Source organism: Sus scrofa, chromosome 7 (genome assembly GCF_000003025.6).
Source record: "Sus scrofa isolate TJ Tabasco breed Duroc chromosome 7, Sscrofa11.1, whole genome shotgun sequence".
Lineage (NCBI taxonomy): Eukaryota > Metazoa > Chordata > Mammalia > Artiodactyla > Suidae > Sus > Sus scrofa.
In genome coordinates this window covers 98203468-98224673 of record NC_010449.5, presented here as the reverse complement: position 1 = coordinate 98224673, position 21206 = coordinate 98203468, and the positions used below count along the sequence as shown (strand labels likewise).

At 44.6% G+C, this 21206-nt stretch overlaps 2 protein-coding genes across 28 annotated transcripts in view; one reads left to right on the top strand and one right to left on the bottom strand.

The window, feature by feature from the left end:
* Positions 1 to 4356, top strand: part of ACYP1 (acylphosphatase 1) — a 44870-nt gene extending 40514 nt beyond the window's left edge. For 23 of the 25 annotated variants that reach the window (XR_002345571.1, XR_002345573.1, XR_002345572.1 and 20 more), the window contains 4 exons: positions 93 to 116; positions 218 to 296; positions 2491 to 2642; positions 3997 to 4356. Coding sequence is in view for 21 of the 25 variants with exons in the window: in XM_021098062.1 (XP_020953721.1) it covers positions 93 to 116; positions 218 to 296; positions 2491 to 2642; positions 3997 to 4119 (378 nt within the window). In the remaining 4 variants the exon portion in view is untranslated. Of the gene's footprint in view, positions 1 to 92; positions 117 to 217; positions 405 to 2490; positions 2643 to 3996 lie in introns of those variants that run through there. The other 2 variants (XM_005656419.3, XR_002345570.1) reach the window with 2 other exon arrangements.
* Positions 1 to 20854, bottom strand: part of EIF2B2 (eukaryotic translation initiation factor 2B subunit beta) — a 42380-nt gene extending 21526 nt beyond the window's left edge. Inside the window, exons 1-8 of one of the 3 annotated variants that reach the window (XM_003128668.4) lie at positions 20592 to 20854; positions 20352 to 20472; positions 20046 to 20194; positions 18973 to 19136; positions 18092 to 18187; positions 17371 to 17508; positions 16067 to 16133; positions 14266 to 14823 (exon numbers count right to left, since the gene is read on the bottom strand). In XM_003128668.4, the coding sequence (XP_003128716.2) occupies positions 14666 to 14823; positions 16067 to 16133; positions 17371 to 17508; positions 18092 to 18187; positions 18973 to 19136; positions 20046 to 20194; positions 20352 to 20472; positions 20592 to 20754 (1056 nt within the window). In that variant the 5' untranslated portion in view covers positions 20755 to 20854 and the 3' untranslated portion in view covers positions 14266 to 14665. Of the gene's footprint in view, positions 1 to 14265; positions 14824 to 16066; positions 16134 to 17370; positions 17509 to 18091; positions 18188 to 18972; positions 19137 to 20045; positions 20195 to 20351; positions 20473 to 20591 lie in introns of those variants that run through there. The other 2 variants (XM_005656417.3, XM_021099531.1) reach the window with 2 other exon arrangements.

Below are 21206 nucleotides of genomic sequence, written 5' to 3'. Positions count from 1 at the left end.
ATATTTTAAAGAAGAAACTTGGAATATTTTGTAAATTATCAGAGGGCAGTTATAACAGTAGATTAATGCCTGTTTTCCTTTTCTCTTTGTAGGAATTTATTCGAGAACAAGTGGAGGTGAGCTTTTCTCTTATTTTGAGGTTTCACACAGAGGCACCACGCATAAAAGCCTTCATTGTCCCGTTTGCTTTTTCATTAATAATGTGTTTATGTATTAGCTACTCCAGACCACAGGAGGCATCCAAGGTACTTTGCCACTGACTGTCCAGAAGGTGTTGGCATCCCAAGCCTGCCATGGTAAGACTCTCAACACACCAGCCATTGAGGACCCTGCATGCTAAGCACTGGCAGGGTGCAGCAGCTCCAAAAGAAGTAGAAGGCACGGTACTACCAGTCTCTTGGAGGGTACGGTTTAGATCAAGAAACCGAATACACTAAAAATGAACACTGAAAAATTACAAAGCAGAATACAAGCATATACATTTGATTATAATGCAGACTGAGTGATAGGAGTGGAGGAATAACTCCTAGAAGAGAGGCATTTTGAGTGAAGTTTTGAATAAGCTGAAGGACATGGATTCAGAGGAAGGATGAGAAAATTTACCACATGGGAAAGAAATAGCCTGTGGGGAGTTCCCGTTGTGGTGCAGTGGTTAACGAATCCGACTAGGAACCATGGGGTTGGGGGTTCAATCCCTGGCCTTGCTCAGTGGGTTAAGGATCCAGCGTTGCCCTGAGCTGTGCTATACGTCAAAGATGAGGCTCATTGCTGTGGCTGTGGCATAGGCCGGTGGCTACAGCTCCAATTAGATCCCTAGCCTGGGAACCTCTATATGCCGAGGGAGCAGCCCTAGGAAAAAAAAAAAAAAGGCAAAAAGACAAAAAAATAAAGAGCCTGTGCAGGGATCTAAAGACAGAAACAAATTAGTTACATAAGGAGCAGCAAAGAAGAGCAAGAAATTAGGCTGGTAAGGAAGGTAAGGAAGCATAGATTCCCAGAAGTTCACCACAAAACCTTTAGATGTTATACAGAAAGCAAGAATCATTGAGGGTTCTTGAGTAGAGTCATGTGATACAATACAGAAAATGGCACTGGAGGAACTTCTTTGGGATCGTGATAGCTCCAGAGTCCCCTGCAACTATCATTTGACCACACTGGGGTCTCCACTTCACTGACATCCCCCCTCCATGCGATATTCCTCCATTAACCTAACCTTCTCTCTTCCTTCTTGTCTTTTCTGGCTCTGTAACCTCAGCCCCTCATTAGTTTGTCTTCTGCAAATATCACACACTCCTTCACTCCTTTATCTTATCTTTACTCCTCCTCGCTAATCCATTCCCAAATTTCATCACCTCTGCCTTCAAACTGTATCTTAAATGTCTCTGGTGTGGTCTGTTCCTACTGCCGCCTCCCTCGTTCTTGCCACTTCGGAGTCCTTTTCCTCAGTCTCCCCACATCTATTCTGGCTCCCCTTCCAGTGGTTCTTCCTTCAGCATCCAGAGAAATCGTTTTCAAACATTCCTCTGAGCGCGTCCTTTTTCTGAAACACACATGGCAATGCCTACCCCCTGCTCTCAGGATAAACATTTTTTTCCTTCTTTCCCCTGGCCTGCAGGGGTCGTCATGGTCTGGCCCCTGCCTGCCTCTCCAGTGTCTTCTCACATCACTCCCCACCTCGCCCTTCATGGCCCAGCCTGCCCCCTTGGTCTTGGGCTTGTGTGCTAAACTCCGTACTTGCTTTTTCCTCTGTCTGAAATGCCTTTCTGCTCATTCCCTTCTTCTATTAGCCATGTTTTTCTTAACCTAAGGTCTCAGATTAAATATCATTCTGTCGGAAAGCCTTTCCTGATCCTCCTAAACTGTGTTTGGTCTTCCAATTGTATATTATTTGATATTTGATAGTACTTATAATTAAATCACCGTGTAATTATTTGGGTAATGTTCGTCTCAACTATTAGACTGTAAGCTCCATGTGGGTGGAGAGCATCCATCTCATTCACTGCCTGGCATAGCTCCAACACAGAGTAGAGACTTAATATTTGTTGACTGAGTGAGTTAATATATGCAGAAAGGCAGGTTCTGACAATATGAAAGTTTAGAAAGATGATGACCGAAACAGAAGAAAGCAGCAAATGAAACGGACATTGCAGGGAAATAGAAGTCTTGGTGATAAAATGGCTCTGGATGAAAGATGACCTCAATTTCACAAACCTAAGAGGTAGGCAAAAATACTGCTCATGTTTCATTTAAAAAAAACTCTGAAAACAAAATTCTAACAAGTTAAGGAATGTCTGCTATAGGGATTAGAAAGACAACCATTGCATAAGGAAAAGCTGAGAGGCAGGTCAGTCCTAAAGCCAACTTCAAGCAGAATTAAAGTCACATAAAAGAAGCCTAAGAACTACCTTTCTCTTCTCGGATATTTGGCCCTGACCCAGGGTCAGCATTGGTTTCCCACCGTACACATGCCCTCTTGTTTCTTTTTTTTAGGGGCCATTAAGTTTAATGACAGTCTGAGCCTAGAGGAGAGCTGTCGCCTTATTGAAGCTCTGTCCTGGTGCCAGCTGCCATTCCAGTGTGCTCATGGCAGGCCCTCCATGCTACCGTTAGCTGACGTTGACCACCTGGAGCAAGAAAAGCAGGTACAGTAATGACTAACAGCTCCTTTGACAGCCAAATGTCATCTGTCTTAATCCTTTCCCAAATACAAGTTTTGGAAACTATGCCTTGGAAGTTTTATATAAAGTCTCACCGTTTCGTCTTCTAGCTCAAATTCAGATGTCTCATTAGACACATCATGGCTTTGTTTTTTTTTTTTTTTTTTTTTTTGTCTTTTCTTGGGCTGCTCCCGCGGCATATGGAGGTTCCCAGGCTAGGGGTCCAATCGGAGCTGCAGCCACCGGCCTACACCACAGCCACAGCAACGCCGGATCCAAGCCTCGTCTGCAACCTACACCACAGCTCACGGCAACGCCGGATTGTTAACCCACTGAGCAAGGGCAGGGATCGAACCCGCAACCTCATGGTTCCTAGTCGGATTCGTTAACCACTGCGCCATGACGGGAACTCCGGCTTTGTATTTTTAAGCTTAACACACAAACGGACTGATGTGTCCTGAACACCTGTTGCCTACAAGCTCTAGGTTTGATAAGATGCAGAAGTTCTCTCTGGGGCTACAGAAAGTTGGTAGAAGCACAGCAAATTCACTGCTGGCAAATACAGCCTCAACAGCCAGTTGCTTGGTAGTACTTGCTGGAAATGGTAGCCATCGCCAAGATTCTCTAGAGTAATGATTTGAGGATCATCGGGCAGGGAACCAAGCTTAGGAGATTTTCACATTATGCTTTGGCCCTGATTACTCAGCAGTCAAGGAACAATGATGTGGATAATGCAATAAAGGCTTCGAGTGGTTTAAATTAAAGAACATTTTCTATCCTTGTTATAATCTTACATGAAACAGAACATGAGAGCATAATAGGAATGTCGGTGTTGCTGCTTTCCAAAAGCCTTCCCTTTAGTCACCCTGCCTGCTAAGGGCTTTAGTCTTTTCTTACAAGGAGTTTTCAGGTACTCATGTTTTCTGACTCATCTAGCAGATTTTACAACATTGAGAACTTTTTGTTTTGGAGTTCTCTTGGGGCACAGAGGTTTAAGGATCCTGCACTGTCACTGCAGTGACTTGGGTTGATGCTTTGGCTCAGGTTTGATCCCTGGCCCCAGGAAATTCCATGTGCTGTGGGTGTGACCAAGAAAAGGTTTTCTTTCATATGATAATGAAAAAATGAAAAAAAAAAAAAAAGTTTTGTCCTCACTCCTAAAGGGTTAGGGCTCTAGACTTACAGTTTTCAGTCCCACTTATCCTAAGGAAATCTGTAATCTGTTCCAAATCCAGAAATTAGAAATTGAAACTGATTTGAATGGCCACATTTAGGAAATACTTATATGCTGCTTGGCTTTTCATACTGCTAATTGGAGTTACTCTCTTTCGTCCCATAGATTAAACCCAATCTTGCTAAACTTCGCAGAATGACCCAGGCCTGGCATCTCTTTGGAAAAGCAGAAGGATCTGATACAAGGCAAAGCCTGCAGGCATCCCTGCCTCCTTGTGAGCCTCCATGAGAATAGATTGTTGTCGTTAAGGAACCAAAGGGATGTTGACTGAAGGCCTCTGAGCAGAGAGCCTGAGCTGCAGGCACCACCCAGGCCCTGTGCACCCATCCCCATAGCCGGCTGCTCTCATGACCCCTTAAGTTGAGTAACCAGATGGAATCCAAGCCTCAAGACAGTTGGCATCCATGGACACTGGAGGTTGCTCTACTTTTTGTAGCTTACTTGGGGATAAAATTTAATGATTAATTGCCTGGTTGGTTCATTTGTGGGATTTTGGGGGTGGGTGGGATGGGGGTTTTTTGGTATTGTTTTGCAGTTTTTTTGAGCCTCAACATTTGCACTGAAGTGATGTACCTGATGCTGAGCTCCCAGGAATTGGGCCTGCCTTCCTAGCCTGTCGCCCTCAGCCCCTTCTTCCGCTCTGGGCTCCTCCACTTCCCTCTGCTGCTGCTGTACACTCCGCATCTCAGTCTTAAAAATTCTCCACCCTCTCTTAAAACATTCCCTGCAGCCTTCTACCAGGCCTGAGGTTAGATTATTTTAGGGATAAAAATGAATGATAAGGAGAAACAAGGACAAGGATGGGATAGAGAAAACTTATGAAGTCCTGTTCCTAGTTTTTTGTTTCCTTAAAACTTTTCAAGCAGGCAGCAGCGTGGGCTCCCAGGTGGGTATGGGCCCTCCACCTGCCCATGAGGGAGCCCTGGCCACGCTCAGCCATAAGCTTGTTGATCATATGAAAATTCTAGAAACAGGTCCCTTAACAAGAAGTCTAAAAATGTTGGAACTGAATTAGTGGGGGCTCCAGCCTGTGGTGACATAATGCAGTTACAGGTCCAAGGGGATGAAAAGAGGAGGATTGTGGACGTCAGGTTTAAGATTTGGCTGTGGGGAGTTCCCGTCGTGGCGCAGTGGTTAACGAATCCGACTAGGAACCATGAGGTTGCGGGTTCGGTCCCTGACCTTGCTCAGTAGGTTAATGATCCGGCGTTGCCATGAGCTGTGGTGTAGGTTGCAGACATGGCTTGGATCCTGTGTTGCTGTGGCTCTGGCGTAGGCCGGTGGCTACAGCTCCGATTCGACCCCTAGCCTGGGAATCTCCATATGCCGCGGGAGCGGCCCAAGAAATGGCAAAAAAAAAAAAAAAAAAAGATTTGGCTGTGGTTCTGCAGTTGCCTCCAGCTGGTTTGCTATCGAGTAGGTAAAAGGGAAAACGGTAGAGGAAGGTTAGTTAGACCATCAAGCACAGGAACACAGCCAAGGAACTCTGGCTTCCTCCTGCGGCTGCACTGTTCCTTGCTGGTGGAGGGTGCAGTCCAGGCTGCCCTGGCTGATGACACAGGGAAGCAGGAACCCAAGAAGGCAGAGATGGAGAAGAAAGGAATTCTCGGCGAAGCCTCTGCCAGGTAGTATCAGCTGTTTGCTCCCCTCCCCCCACCGTAAAAGAGCTATGAGATATACCTACTTACTGTTCATCGTGTGCCTCAAATGCAAGCAAAACATAGTTTAATTGTGAATCGTGTGCTTTCTTTCAGCCCACGTTTATCACCTTAACCCAGTTCATGTGTATTTTGAATTGTTGTATGACCTCAAAACTGCAATCAAGTTTTGCTAGTCCATGAAGTGCACAAATATCTCAGTTCACCTGAATCTGTTCTGGGGAAGAATGCCAGTAGAATGTCTTGGTATGATTATCTGATAGAACCAATTACTGTGCATAAAACATATGTGCATATATATAATAAATAAAAGGATGTAAGACAAAATAAAACCCCCTTTCAGAGGCCTATATTATTCATATCGCAAACCAGTAAAATGGTGAAAGTACTATGAGCTTGTTTTAGAAAAAAAATTTTAAACAATAACCAATTTTATTATTATTAGTGGTCTATGCTAATACAGTTCAAGTTTAAAATAATAGAAAATGAAATTATTAAAAACTAACTAGAATACGGACATGAGAGCATCAGTCAGGTCCGAAATACTTTTTATTTAAAGATTTAAAATCTTAAGTGATTTGTCTTTTTAAAGATTTAAAACGTAGATACTTTTAAATGAACTCAGATCTCTAAATTTAAAAATTTTTTTATTAAATTATAATTGATTTACAATGTTGTGCCAGTTTCTGCTGTTCAGCAAAGTGACCCAGTCATCATATATATACATTCCCTTATCTTCCATCATGGAATTTTTTTGTGTGTGTGCTTAAAAAGTATCTTTATGTGAAAGCAATTTTCTTTTCTTTTTTTTTTTTTTTTTTTTTTTTTTTTGTCTTTTTGTCTGTTGTTGTTGTTGTTGTTGCCATTTCTTGGGCCGCTCCCGCGGCATATGGAGGTTCCCAGGCTAGGGGCTGAATCGGAGCTGTAGCCACTGGCCTACGCCAGAGCCACAGCAACGCGGGATCCGAGCCGCGTCTGCAACCTACACCACAGCTCACGGCAACGCCGGATCATTAACCCACTGAGCAAGGGGCAGGGACCGAACCCGCAACCTCATGATTCCTAGTTGGATTCGTTAACCGCTGAACCATGACAGGACTCTTTTTAGGAGCTCTGGCGTAGGCCAGTGGCTACAGCTCCGATTCAACCCCTAGCCTGGGAACCTCCATATGCCGAGGAAGCGTCCCAAGAAAAGGCAAAAAGACAAAAAAAAAAAAAAAAAAAAGAAAAGAAAAAGCACCATTTATTCTTTTAATCTACCCACATATGTTCTCTACTCTTTTTCAGGAGACGTGTTATTTTGGTCCTTTCAAATTCTATCTTGCTTTTATGCCTATTTAATGGCCTCATAATTTCATTTGGGACCAGCAGTGATCCTTTCTGCAAATGCTTGTTAAGCCACTCTTTTTTTTTCTTTTTCCTTTTTTAGATGCTGCTGATCCCATTGTGCCACAGTGGGAACTTTTGTTGTTCTTTTTTTTTTTTTTTTGGTGGAGGAAGTCCCTTGTTAAGCCACTCTTAATCTGCACTTCCCCTATCTTTTTTTTTTTTTTTTTTCTTTTAGCACCGAACCTGCGGCACATGGAGGTTCCCAGGCTAGGGGTGGAATCGGAGCTACAGCTGCTGGCCTACACCACAGCCACAGCAATGCAGGATCTGAGCCGTGTCTGCAACCTACACCACAGATCACAGCAACACCGGATCCTTAACCCACTGAGTGTAGCCAGGGATCGAACCCACAATCTCATGGTTCCTAGTTGGATTCATTTCTGCTGCTCCACAACAGGAACTCCTCCCCCATCTTTTTATTTTATTTTTTAACAGCCATACTCGCAGAATATGGAAGTTCCCCTGCAAGGGGTGGAATTGGAACTGCAGGCCTACACCACAGCCACAGCAATACCGGGTCCAAGCTTCATCTGTAAACTACACCTCGGCTTGTGGCAACACCCGATCTTAAACCCTACTGAGTGAGACCAGAAATAGCCTCATGGGGCTCATGGATACCAGTCGGATTCTTAAACTGCTGAGCCACAGCAGGAACCCTTCCCCCACCTTTTTAGATGACTTCTGGTTAATAAGACTCAAGAGATTAAAGTCTTATAAAAGGGGGGAAAAAAAGCAAAAAACCAGCTGGTAATGTTTATTGCAACTGGGATGCCATACAATGAGAAAGATGTTGCAATGAGAATTTCCACTTTTTTATATTTACTGACCAGCCTGCTCACACTGGCCTTTGTAGCCAATGGAATGATTTTCTTTGTTTTTCAATACAGGAAGCAAATTTGTGCTCATGGAAGAAAAGTTCATTTGCGAGCAGCCCTGCAGTGAGTCTTAGAGGAGCAATGAAGGAGTGCATTCATTAGCGTGTGCCTCACAGAAGGTTCAGGAAAAGCCTTCAGTGGTTTTCAAGGGGGTCCTTGTAGGATTACGTAATTGGAACCCTGAAAAATAGGCACCACTGTCCAAAAATGGCCTTTATTCTTCTAAATACATATAAATGGTTTCACAGACTAGGAGATATGCCCTTAGAAAGGAGGATGTTTTCCAGGGCTCTGCCTCCAGGCCCAGTGGGGTGCCCGGGCCTCGGGACCTCTGCCTCTGTCCTCCAGAGCGCCGTGCAGGCCAGCTGTCCTGGGAATTTTTAAATCTTTTTACATCAGACTGATTTTGTGGGATTAAAGTGTTATGATCCCTTTTATATTAGGATGATGGGGTGCACTTTCATAAGGTTGTGCCTATGTTCTCTAGAAGAGCAGAGGATTAGAAAAAGGTCTCCAAAAATCTTCCTACCCGGCCTGACTCTAGCAATGCAAGAGATAATTATCCTGTCTTAATAATTTATAAACTCAGTAGCATGCATCAGCATAAAACCAATCAATTAGCCAAAAATATTTAACATTATTTCTATTGCCTGTTTTGTTTTTTAACTCAGGTGCTGTACGAGCAAAGGTACATTTAACTTTTGAATACATCATGGTGATCATTAACACCTGTGTGGTGTCTTAAGGTTTACAAATAATTTTTGCATGCCTCACTTTATTAATTTCTTGGCAACTCCTGAGATAAGGTGGTATTATTCTCCCCTTTTTACAAGGTGAGAAACTAAGGATGAAAAATCTTAAGTGATCTAAGATCACACAGCTAATAAGTAAAGCAGAGGGTGGTAGGTATCCAAATTTTCTGGCTCCGAGAACACTAATAACGACCATTTGCTGAGGGCTCACTATAAACCAAATGCTTTGTGTGTACTATCTCTTATCCCTACAACAGTCCTCTCAAGAAGCTAGTATCTCTCCCTTGCAGTGAGACTACAAAGTCCCTCAGAGATGTTAGCTGGTTTGCTGAGAGCCAGAATTCAGACCCAGGTCTGTGCCACTTCCCATTGCGTGCTCCTTCCCATTATTCCCCCACACTGCCGGATAGATTTTTAATTCATTAGGGATTTGTCAGTTTGTAAGCTTAGTGGTTCAACTTTATTCGATTCTAGCTGGTGGAGGATTTGCTAACTTCAGAGTAAAACTTAAGAAGGGAGCAATGAAGCCATTTTTTTTTTTTCCCTCATGGCAACACTGGATCCTTAATCCACTGAGCAAGGCCAGGGATCGAACCCACATCCTTATGGATCCTAGTCGGTATCATTAACCGCTGAGCCACAAAAGGAACTTCCAATGAAGTCATTCTTAAAGAGTTCCTTTTTCAGTAAAACTCATCAGAATTGTATTGAAAAATAAAGGTTAATACCTTCAAGAATCTAAGCTTAGAGTTCCCATTATGGTTCAGCAGTAACGAACCTGACCAGTACCCATGAGGACTCGAGTTTGATCCTTGTCTTGCTCAGTGAGTTAAGGACCCAGCATTGCCATGAGCTGTGGTGTAGGCCGCAGGCATGGCTCCGATCTGGTGTTGCCATGGCTGTGGTATAGGCTGGCAGTTCAAACTCAGCCTCTAGCCTGGGAACTTGCATATGCTGCATGTGTGGCCCTTTTAAAAGAGAAAGGAAATAAGGGAGGGAGGGAGGGAGAGAAAGAAAGGAAAGAAGCTAAGCTTCAGGCGAGGAGAGAAACAAGGAAACTGATGATTGCCTATGGTAACTTCCTCTAGGATCAGGGATCGCTCTGAGTTAGAGCGGTGTCTATTACTGAAATAAAAGGAGATAATTCTACTGTCAGAATGAAGACTACAGATGACAACAGGAGCTAGTATCAAAAAGCTAAAGGCAGAGCTTGGAGAAGAGGCTAGAAGAGCCAGAGGAGGGGGCCAGGGCAAGGTTCAGAACCCAGCCAGGGATCCGGAACTCTACGAGAATGGAAAGGGTCTAGCAGTCAGACATCAGAGCGAGGCAAAAGGTCAGACACAAGTGAAAAGCTGGGATCTGAGCCTAACAGATGGTGGATAGGGCAAGGCAACCAGAACAGGTGAGAGCAGGAGGGGGCCCAAGGCCAAGTTCTAGAGATGTGTAGGGGCTAAGGAAGCCATGCCAACTACGAACCGATGCAGCCCCTCAGTTCCTAGACAGCAGTGACAGCCAAACTCAGCCAAAGCTTCAGGTGGAGGCCAGCATGGGCACATCTGAATGAAGAGCAATTTCTGACACAAAGAACCAGACCCTCCCTACCTGTTTTCCACCTGAAGTCCACCCCTTCCATCAAAACCCTTTATACAAGCTCGCCAACAATGACCACTGCCTGGTACACTTGCCACTATGGATCATGCCTACTTTCACCCTTTCCCAGCCCAAATTGCTCAGCAATGAGGTGGCAAAAGTGGGCTCAGAAGAGAGGAAAAGGAAGCCTAGTAAACCAAAAATTTGGATAATCAGCACCAAAGAGACCCTTCCTTCCTTCTATCCCTCCATTTATTTTTCAGTAACATTTAGAGTTCCTTCTAAATGTACTGCAGCAGAAACTGAGATAAAGAAAAAAGTTATCCTATGGTTTAGGATTTTTCAAGCCCTTGGATGATTTTCACTTCATGTCTATTTGTCGCAGAGCACTCAGTCTTATCCAGAAACATCTGATGATGTTCAGGCAACCTGACCATAGTCTGTGGGAATCTGAGTGTCTTACACACTGGAATCTGTCGAGCCAGTAAGCTAGCGTGACTCAAGCAGCGGTGTGAAGAAGCTGGATTTGGCTGCACTTCCTTGTACAACCTGCCTGCGTAAATAGCCTGCTCTTATCTACTTCAAGAGTAAAGAGTATCCAATCATGATTTTTTTAAAAAAGGAGTTTGGAGCTAGCTACCGCTATTAGTTTGTCATTAAGTATTTCATCACCTCTTTTGTACTAAACTGCAGAATTTTACGTATAAATTATGAATCTTTGGAATCTTGTCCAATATTTTAAGTAGCTTCCTTCTCTAGGCAGGTCTTAATTCTAAATGTAACTAACATGCCTGCAAAAACACTACTGAAAGGCTCCTTCTTGTCAGCACAGTATTTAATATAAACATCAGGCAATCACTTCAAGTGTAATTGGGCTTGAAGGCAGCACTCCGTGGTGCGTCGTGGGAGACTGAAAGCTTAGACTATAGCTTCTTTATTAATAGTCACTGCTCAGCCATTGCACAACATCCTGGAATAACCATTTGGTGAATGAAAGAATAATTCAAAGCAAAGTAGGCCAGATACAAAACACTTCCAAGCCACATTTCAAAATAGCTCCTTTTTGTCAACTAGGTGTGCATTGCAGAGGGAGTTTTTGTGAGGACAGGTGGATAGTGTGGGGCCTTTACAATAATTACATGACCACCTGGTGCCATCTTTAAGGCAAAGCAGTTCTGATGTACAGGGTTCTACAGATGTGGTACTAGAGTCATGGAGCTCAATGGTGAGACTGGCAGGCTTCATTGACCCAGAGGCTGCTGCTACGGACTCCTCTGAGCAATGGCTTTGAAGCACATCTGTGAAACATGAGGACCAGCATTTCTTTCTTTGAGGTATCACTTTACACTTACGTTTTCCTTGGTAGAGTGTTTTTCAGGGACTTCTCTTAAGAGGCCAAATTAGGAATTTCTGTTCCTTATTTCAGTTCCAAGAATTGTGCCTTTCCTGCCCTCCATCCAAATTGGAAGATAGAAACCGTGGGAAAAAGTGTCTTTACAAACTGTATTGAGTAAGTGATCTAACTTGGTTTGCTAAGCATATTCAGGAAGGCTTTCACATCCATGGACTCCTCTATTAATTCTCTCCAAGCTATAACGGTTTCTTATGAGCTTCTGGGTTCTGCCGTTAAGGCAGGGGCGGGAGGTAAGCCCAAACAAAGGCTGATAGGTAATAAGCTGACACAAGCTCCTTAGCCTTTCCCTGTTAGATCAGGTTCTTTCCAATATTTATGCTTCCTCAAACAGGAAAAGGGAGAGAGGGGAACAGAAAAACGAGGCATATAAATAGCTTTGTGGGATTTACTTAATTGAGGTCCTAAAAGAGTTTTAAGAACACACACTTGAGCAGTTCTCTTCTAGGCACTGCAAGAGATGACCAGAGAGAGAGCCTCTACCCTTCTAACCTACGTCCAGCTCCAGTTATGCCCAGGAGGGATGCTGGTGCTAATTTTAGATCCAGAGACTAAGATGCACAAAGGACAAGTATCATAAAGCATTTTTGGTGCCAGAAACAGATTTAAGTTCCTTGATTCACTGCCGCTCTTACTCCAGAACACACGATTGTTCCCGAGTAAACTGCCGTTAGAACTTGTGCCTTCAGAAGAGCCAACTGCCAGAAATTGGTAGCTATAAGCCACTTCAGTGAGAAAGTGTAGGGTCTTAGATGCTTTAGGAAATAACTGACAGAGACCCTGAGTGACTTCTGAGTCAGAAAGCTTTTAGGTCAGTCCTTTAGACTCACCCTCTTCGATCCCTGTTTTGTCCCTCTCTCGGGGAACACAAGAGAGGTAAGCAGAGAGCTATCCACATCAAGTAGGTATCAGAGAGTAGAGGCCTTTCCCCCATAGCTTACCTGTGGCCAGTGTTACCAAAACATGGTTATCAAATCACCTGTTTAAGTCCCTTGGGGAGTACCCTGGTGGCTCAGCAGGTTAAGGATCCAGCGTCACCGTCACCACTGCCGTGACACAGGTTCAATCCCTGGCTGGGAACTTCTCTGTGCTGTGGGCATGGCCACAACCCCACCGCCCCAACTCCGGTCGCCAAAAAAAATCCCTTGGGATGCTTGTTAAATATGCAGATTCCTGGTGCTTCCTTATAGACATTTCTGCAAGAGGCTGGCTTTGAGACAAGCATCCCAGGGGCTTGTCCTGCACACTCAGTGGAGCTTGAACCTATGCTTTGGACCAAACTTCCCCAAAGTGGCAGACCCTCTAGATGACCTGGGAAGACTTTTTGAAACCATTAAGTACTAAAGCAGTACTCATAAAAACATGGAAACAACATACAAACACACGAAATAAGATTAGAAAATGTCTTCCTGCTTGCCAGTTTTGGTGTTATTCTTCCAGACTTTTATCCTAGGCATGCATATATTTTGTTTTAATGAAGTGAGTCAAGGTCATATCATACACGTTGCAGCTTGGTTTTTTTCCCCAGCTTGTTTCTGGGATTCGTAAACAGAATATAAAATAGACTTGTTTACAAATCTCGCCCCGTCATTAACACACAGGTCACAACTCAAATGCCTAAAAGGGTTAGGCAGACAACGTAAATGAGTTCAACTGAGTGGAACTGCAGAAAACTGGAGGTTTTCCATTTAATGGAATTAGAAGCTACCCAACTATAGCCAACTGTTGCCATTTGGAATGTAGGCCCAGAGTTGCCAAATCTTCCGAAGCAAGAAATCTAAATTTAATGTGTAAATAATTCAAATTAAATATTGGATGAACCAGTTCAAATGCCCTCAAGCTACATTTTGAAACCTCCACTGTAGCGTATACATAATGTTTCACAGTACGGAAATAACAAGTGTACTTACTTAAAACCTCTCCTATTTTTAGCTAACAGGATACAAAATGCTATATTGCTGGAACTTAGGCTGTGACATTATAGCTGCTACAATGGACACGGTCTATAATATATCTTTGTGGGCTTGTAAAAATAATTCTAGAAGTGAAGTTTCAAAACTGCCCTAGAAAAGGCTGTTCCAATTTACAATCCTATTAACAGAACATGAGGATCCTTTTCTGGGGACTTTAAGTAGATTCCCAGGTGCCATCCCAGAGATTAGATGCAGTAGGTCTGGGATGGAGCCCAAGAGTGTATATTTTTTCAAGCTCCCAGATGATTCTAATGTTCAGTGACTTCGTTTTGTTTTTGTTTTTTGTCTTTTTAGGGCCAAACTTGCAGCCTTTGGAAGTTCCCAGGCTAGGGGTCAAATCAGAGCTGTAGCTGCTGGCCTACGCCACAGCCATGCCAGATCCGAGCTGTGTCTGCAATCTACACCACAGCTCACAGCAATGCCAGATCCTTAACCCACTGAGCAAGGCCAGGGATCGCACCTGCATTCTCACAGATACTAGTCAGATTCATTTCCGCTGAACCACAATGGGAACTCCTGATGATCGGTGATTTTGCAATCACTGTCTTAGATTACTCACAAGTTGTTTGAGACTACGTCCAGTGAACTATAAAGAAAACTACAAATACTTTGTCTGCATTTCTCTTTTAGGCTGTTATCTCTAATTACTGCCCTCTATGAAAACACCAAAGGGCTCTGCTGCTGTTCCAGGCAGTTCAGTCAGAGCAGAAAAATAAATAAACCAACTCAGGAGCCTTCGAGCAGCTTTTATTGGCACAGCCTCGGAAAAGGTGTGGTGGTCAGTTGTGAGCAAAAACCTGCAGCCCAGCAAGGTCTTCAGTGTTATATGTAACACTCCACTGAGCCGGAAAGTTTAAGTTCCTGAAACAGACGCCTCGAGTCAGTAAGAGGCTCCAAAATCAATAGGTCAAGCCCTGCTGCTCTGTTAAGAGCCGAAAGGCAAAACAGTCCTGGATGTGGGCCCTGGTTACGGGATGACTAAAATGGCAGGAAACAGTATCAAGTTTTCTCAGGTTGACTCTAGCTCACTCCCCCATGACAAGGAAGATGCGTTCCAGCCGTAGCACCGGAGTCTCCTTTCCATTGTGTGTTTGCCTAAGCAGCTTCTGCTTAGGACGAGCGCTGGTCATAGCACGTGATCGTCGGGATGGTAGAGTTCACTCATCAGGCGGTAGATGTAGGACGGCGCATTCCCCCCAATGTTGGAGATAAAGAGGGTAATGAGCTCTGGGGGGACGTAGTCAAACACGGGGCAGTGAACACTGACCTTCTCCAGAATGTCCCCTGAAAGGCAATCACAGGAGCTACGGATAAAACCAAGGATCCTGCTCTAGAATGAGGTATCTTAAAGATTCTAAGCTCAGTAATGCAGGTGTTCTTGCTACCCCAAGGAAGGGAAGCGGCGGCAAGCTGCAAACCAGAAACGATGACTTCGGGTCATGATCCGCCCCATGCTTAAAACTCTCCAATGCCTTTCTGGGGCCCTTAGAATAAAATTCAAATGTGGGATGCCACCTTCAACCTCTAGCCCTCCCCACCGCACGACACTAATTATAATTCGGATCCCTTTCTCTCTTGCTCTCCAGCCACAAAGCCATCCTTTTCCAACTGGCTAAGCATGTGCCTAACTCAGGCCCTTTGCACCAACACCTGGAAAACTCTTTCCTTGATCTTCACATGGCAAATTCTACTCCTTCAGGACTCAGCTGAAATGTCTTCTCCGGTCGAAAGCAGCCTCCTAGTCACTTTCCATCACATCCATTCTATTCATTTTCTTCCTAAAACATCCCATGACCTGAGTATTCTTGCCCATCTTTGGCAACATAATATAAACTCCAGGGGAACAGGGCCTATCTGCCATGTTCACTGTCACATTACTAGAGCCTGGAATAGTGCTGGATACACAGTAGGTGCTCAAGAGTCATAAATATTTCTTGAAAGAATGAATGGTTGACTACATGGTGAAGTTATTCAATTTCCAAGAAGAATCAGCACCCCAAGTACTATGTTTTGCTCCTAGAGAGTGTTGAAGACCATGCTTACTGCTGAAGAGGCAGCAGGCTCACTGAGCAAAGCTGCTGCCTTCAGAAAAAGCCAGAGAAAGGACCCAAACACACAAAGGTGTCCAGGCTACAAATAAGCTCTACAGGTAGGAACATTTCAGAACCTACTTCCTTTGGCTGTCACGTCACCAAAATGACTCCCTGCAGCAACCAAAAACAAGTACATTTTCCCACTGGGCTATTGCCTGTGTCTCAAAGGACTTGCAAAGCAAACCCAGTCAGTGCTGGGTGACCCAACCCACCATGGTCCTGATACCTGTGCTAAAATATATTAGTTTCAGAAAAAAATGTATATAGATATATCTCATGCACTCTAAGCTGCTAAAGAGAACATTTCCCACAAGAAGTATGGTAATAGAAAAATACAACCTGACAGCATTCAATCCCACTGACCATCAAAACCAAAACTGAAACCAAAACACACAAGTGCCTGTGCACGCACACATTCAAGTAACTTCCGTTACCTTCTGTGAAAGGCAAGACTTCTTCAGGGGCCACAAATTTGTGAAATGAATCTTCTTCATTGGGGAACTGGAAAAGAAAAAAACAGAAAAAAAAAAAAAATAGAGATCGAACAATTCCACTTCTAGGTATATACCCTACAGAAATAAAACACATACCTCTATAGACACTTCTGCACAAAGGCTTATAGCAGCATTATTCACAAAAGCCAGATGCTAAAAATAACCTAGATATTCATCAGCAGATGAACAAATAAATAAACTGTGGTATATCCATAAAATGGAATATTACTTAGCCATCAAAAGGAACAAAGTACTGTTCTACACCTTGGATAAACTCTGAAAACATTATGCCAGGTGAAAGAAATCAGAAACAAAAGAGTCCATACTGTATGACTCCTTTTTAAAAAAAATTTAATTCTATTGGAGTATATAGTTGATTTATTGTATGACTCCTTTTATGTGATATTAAAAATAGGCAAATCCATAGAGACAGAAAGCACATTAGCAATTACTAGGAAGCAAGGAGGTAAGGGAATAGCGAGTGATTTCTGAGTCAGTCCACAGTGTTTTTCTGGGGTGATGAAAAAGTTCTAAAACTAGGGAGTGAGAGTTGCACAATGCTGTGAATGCAGTAAATGCCACTGAACTGTGTATTTTAAAATGGTTAAATTGTGTGTTATGTGAATTTCACCTCAATTTAAAAAAGTAGAGAAGTTCCCTGGTGGCCTAGCAATTAAGGATCCTGTACTGTAACTGCTATAGTGTGGGTTTGATTCCTGGCCTGGGAACTTCCACATGCCAAATGAATAAACAAACAAATAAATAAAAATAGACATTTATACACAGATTGATATTTTTAAAACAAATAGTTTCTATCCCTGGTGAAATGGCTCTTCATTTAGTAACTGCTTTTATCTAGACTACTGAGGACAGTCCTTTGGAATGATGACAAATAAAACCAATTCTATGTTTCCGGTTTCAACTTGCTTGGCATTTTCAGAAATGGTTGGGGTGACAGGGAGTGGTGGCAATGTAAACAAGGGGGCTTTTCCACCTACACACTGTCCTGACCTTACAATTTTGACTTCCTGAAGCTGACAAGTTGTAACTATCAATGGCTTTTCCTGGATCGAGATTTCTGTGTTTTTTTCCATCCTCCACTAGCTATAATCCACCGAGTAAATGCAGATAAAGAGAAGCCCCAGAGTGCGAAGGTTGAAGGCCCCAAGTTCAAGGCTACACTTTAACTTCCTTTTATTGGCTAGAGACAAGAGTAGAGAGCAGCTGGAGACAGACACACGTACCTGTGGGGAAAGTTTGAACATAGGAGCACAGACGATGAGTGGGGTGGAATGGTGTTTTGCTGCCAGTGCTAAAGTATGTGTTCCTGTCACAGCTCTCAGAGCACCATTGGCCAGGATGGTCTTTGTGCCAATGATCACCTTTGGGACAGAAAGAAATGTGTGAGCCCTTCTGGGACCAGAGCCTTAATCAGAGCCAAAATGCTCAGTCAACAGTCTTGGTGTCCTGGGGGGTCACGCACCAGTAAAAGGAAAGGGATTCTAGGCTCAGACTGTAAGTTCTAGCATAAACGTGGGTTTCCAAGGAAAGAATGAATGGAATACAGGAAGGAAAGTGCAATACTACTGCTCTTAGCCCTGCCTCTCCTGGAAATCTGTTACACCTCCTGAGAAGCAGGGAGCCTCTCATTCACCATCCACCAATACCAAGCTCTCTGAGTAGAAGTGGGCAGCCCTCTACCAGCAGCTGACACACTTGGCTGAGTCCCAGTTCATTCTTTTCTATGCTGTAACCCGAATGAGGCTCCTCCAAATGAGGAACAGTGATTTAGATAAAGGGGGGGAGAATCAGTTAATAGATTAAAAAATCCCAAGTATGTATTTTCAAAAGGTGCTAGAAACTTCCTTCACTTCTCATGGATATTATGGGAGGAGGGAGATATGAGTATTTTAGAAGTAGTATAATCTTCATGAATTTGACATAATATAACCCAAATACACCCACCTTATTGACTCTTGACATAACAGCAAAAATGGCAGCATCAGTCATGACAGTTGTCTCAATACCTGCTTTGGACAAATTGACCGCCATCTCATGACCCTGCAATGGGAGAGAAGGGCTGATGCTGGGAGGAAGAGTGAGAGTGAAAGCACTCTCGACTATAACTGGACCTGGGAGATTCTGTGACACTGGGCACATCCAACACACCGTTTCCAACAGATCACTAACTCATTTGATAGGTATTCTCTAGGAAGCAGCAGGAAGCCCAGAGGAAGCTAATAAATGTTTATTATTATACTGGAACGGCACTAGAACAGCCACAAAACTGGAAATATGACTTGCTTGCATAATCAGGCAGAGCTGACAAGATAGCTTCTGGCTGATTATTGTACAATGTCCTGCACCCTTACATATTTCCTTTTTTGAGAACTATTATTAACCTAAAAATTGAATGAAGTCAGACCAAGAATCAGTCATCCCCAAGGTAATTTACCCTATTCTGATTCATAAAAGAATCAATATTTATCTTTCCTTGGGCCTAGCAGTTCACCCAACTTTCTTTCTTCTTTTTTTGCCTATACCCACAGCATGGGGAAGTTCCTGGGTCAGGGATTGAACCCTCGCCACAGCAGTGATCCAAACCACAGCAGTGACAACATCAGATCCTGAATCCACTGCACCACCAGGGAACTCCCACCCAACTTTCTTAAGCCAATGTTTAAGAATGTTCACAGGATGAACAACTTGAAAATTCCCTTAAATGTTTTACTCTTTCTTCTCAATTTACATCTTGCTTATCAATTCAAAGATTCAAAGCCCACCGGCCCCTCCTTTATTCCCTCCTTATTTTACATTTTTCTTAGCAACTCCAGCAGTCCCCATACCTGACAGAAAGGAGCACACTCTGCCACAATGACATGGAATTTCCTCTTTCGGGCTGCCTCTTTGAGGAAGGCCTCTACTGTTCGGGAGAAGCCAATGGTCATGATCACCTCATTGGAGTGGATGTGTTCCAGGGCCTGGGCTGCAATGTTCTCGGTTGTCCCTTCTGCAAGAAGCCAGTTTTGCAAGGAAAATATGAGACTGCCTTGCTACAACATGGACAGACATGACAGAACACAGGGATGTGTGCCCTTCATAGATTTCCCACCGAGCAGACCCTGGGAACACAAGGTCGATGGACTTAATACGAAATGTCACACTTTCTTAAAAGCCCCGATCTTCAGGATCTTCTGCCTCCTAAGGGCTCAGCCTTTTGTCTTGCCGGGCAGTCCTCCTACTCAACCACTTACTCCCCTCACTCCTGCCTCACCCTAACACCAGCCCTTTCTTTGCAACTGACTTTGAAGAGGATGTATTTAGGCAAGAAATGGTCCTAATTGGAAATTCTGAAGTGCTGAGAGTGAATAGAGCTTCCCCCCAAAAGAACTCCTCCTCCAAAAGATGGCCCACCTGAAAGGAAAGCCACAGAAGAAAAACAGGAGAGGAATTTGGAAGCAGCAGCTCAATGCACAAACAGACCCGGCTCGGTCCTCCCCTGGGAACGCTGATTGTAATGAATATCTGCAGTTATCCTGGGTCGCGAAAACAGGGGGATGGAGGTGGCCTGTATGTATGTGTATACGTGTAAAAATTCAAGAGCACGTTTAGTGAAGGAGGGTCTATCAACTGTGGTTTTAGGGGGTTCATTTTCTTTAAAATAAAAATAAAGCTCTTCCCAAATTGAGTCTCTGCTACAGTGGATTTGCAGCCAATAAAGGGTTAGATGGTAAGGAAGTGTATAAAAGGTTATCTCAGTCCTGCCACCAGCTCCAACCCTTCCTAACCAGGATGAGAGCAAACTTCTGAGAATCAGAAGACTGGTTATCTCCCACCTCTGCTGATGAACAGCTTCCGGGGTCTTTTGTTCCCTCATTTGTCTGCAACCTGTCCTGTCCATGTAGGGATCAGGACTCACCCAGTTCCACAAGCAGCTCATTAATTGCCTCAATGATGTTGGACTGGAGTTCAGCATAATGAGAGCGGAAATCCTCGCTCAGGCCCCCGGACGTCAAGAGTTTGTGCAGGGACTCCTGCTGATCTCTTTCGTCGCTGCGTCCATGGAGTCTATGGAGGCAACAAGACCCAAAGAGGAAGGTGGGGAAGAGGTGTGATCGTTTAGGTAACAACAGCTGCTCCGCTCCAACAAAGGCTCCAAGCAAGGAGAGGGGCCCGTGCAAAAAGCGTTACTGGGACCAACCCCAGCCCAGGACGCGGGCCTGACCTGCCATACTCCTCCCGGATGATCCTGAGCACTCTCCGCACCATGTTGCCCACGGTGGTCTCTGAGGGCTGCGCGGCCGTCATCCTCCGGCCTTCTCTGCGGATCAGTTCCATCAGCTCCCCTGCAGTCCAAAGAGAGAGGGTGAACGAGGCAAGCATGTGGTGGGACCAAGGAGACCTTCCGCCGGGGGATCGGGAACAGAAAGGTGCGAGGGAGGCGATGGAGCTAGGTCTGCCTCACCTGCGTTGCTCCAGCGGTAGTCCGTGATGATCCGGCGCAGCAGTCCCAGGGTCTCCCGGGCCATGTCCTCAGAGCTGTGCCGCCCGCTGCCCCGTTTCAGTGCCTCCACGAAACTCTCGATCCTCTCGGACAACTCCGAGCTCTTGGCGGCAGCCCCTGGCATCTCGAAAGCAGCCGCCTTGCCGGCGGAATCCCCACCTGCAAGACCTCCGAACTTGCACTTCCGGGGCAGAAGAGGTCGACTTCCGCTTTGAGGGACTAACTCTGGCGTGGGAGACTGCAGGACCACGCCCCTCGCTGCCACCTCCGCCCACTTCACCTGCCTGAGCCAATCAGAGACTTGGAGCTTGATTTATTCGGTTACAGCCAAGCGTCCGCGCTCTTGGGAGGTTGAAGGAACGGAAGTGGCTTTTCCCGGTTCCTTAGACGCTGAGCAAGGCTGACCCGTGAGGCCTCCCGAGAGGGTAGCTAGTCCCGTTGCTGTGGAAACAGCCAGTCTGTGCGTCCAGCACCACGACCCGAGGCTACTCTGGAAAAGTTGCCGCCCTCTTTTCCGCTCCCTCAGCTCCAGCGACCTCCCAGCCTCCTGACACAGACGCTCAGAGGCGCGTCCAG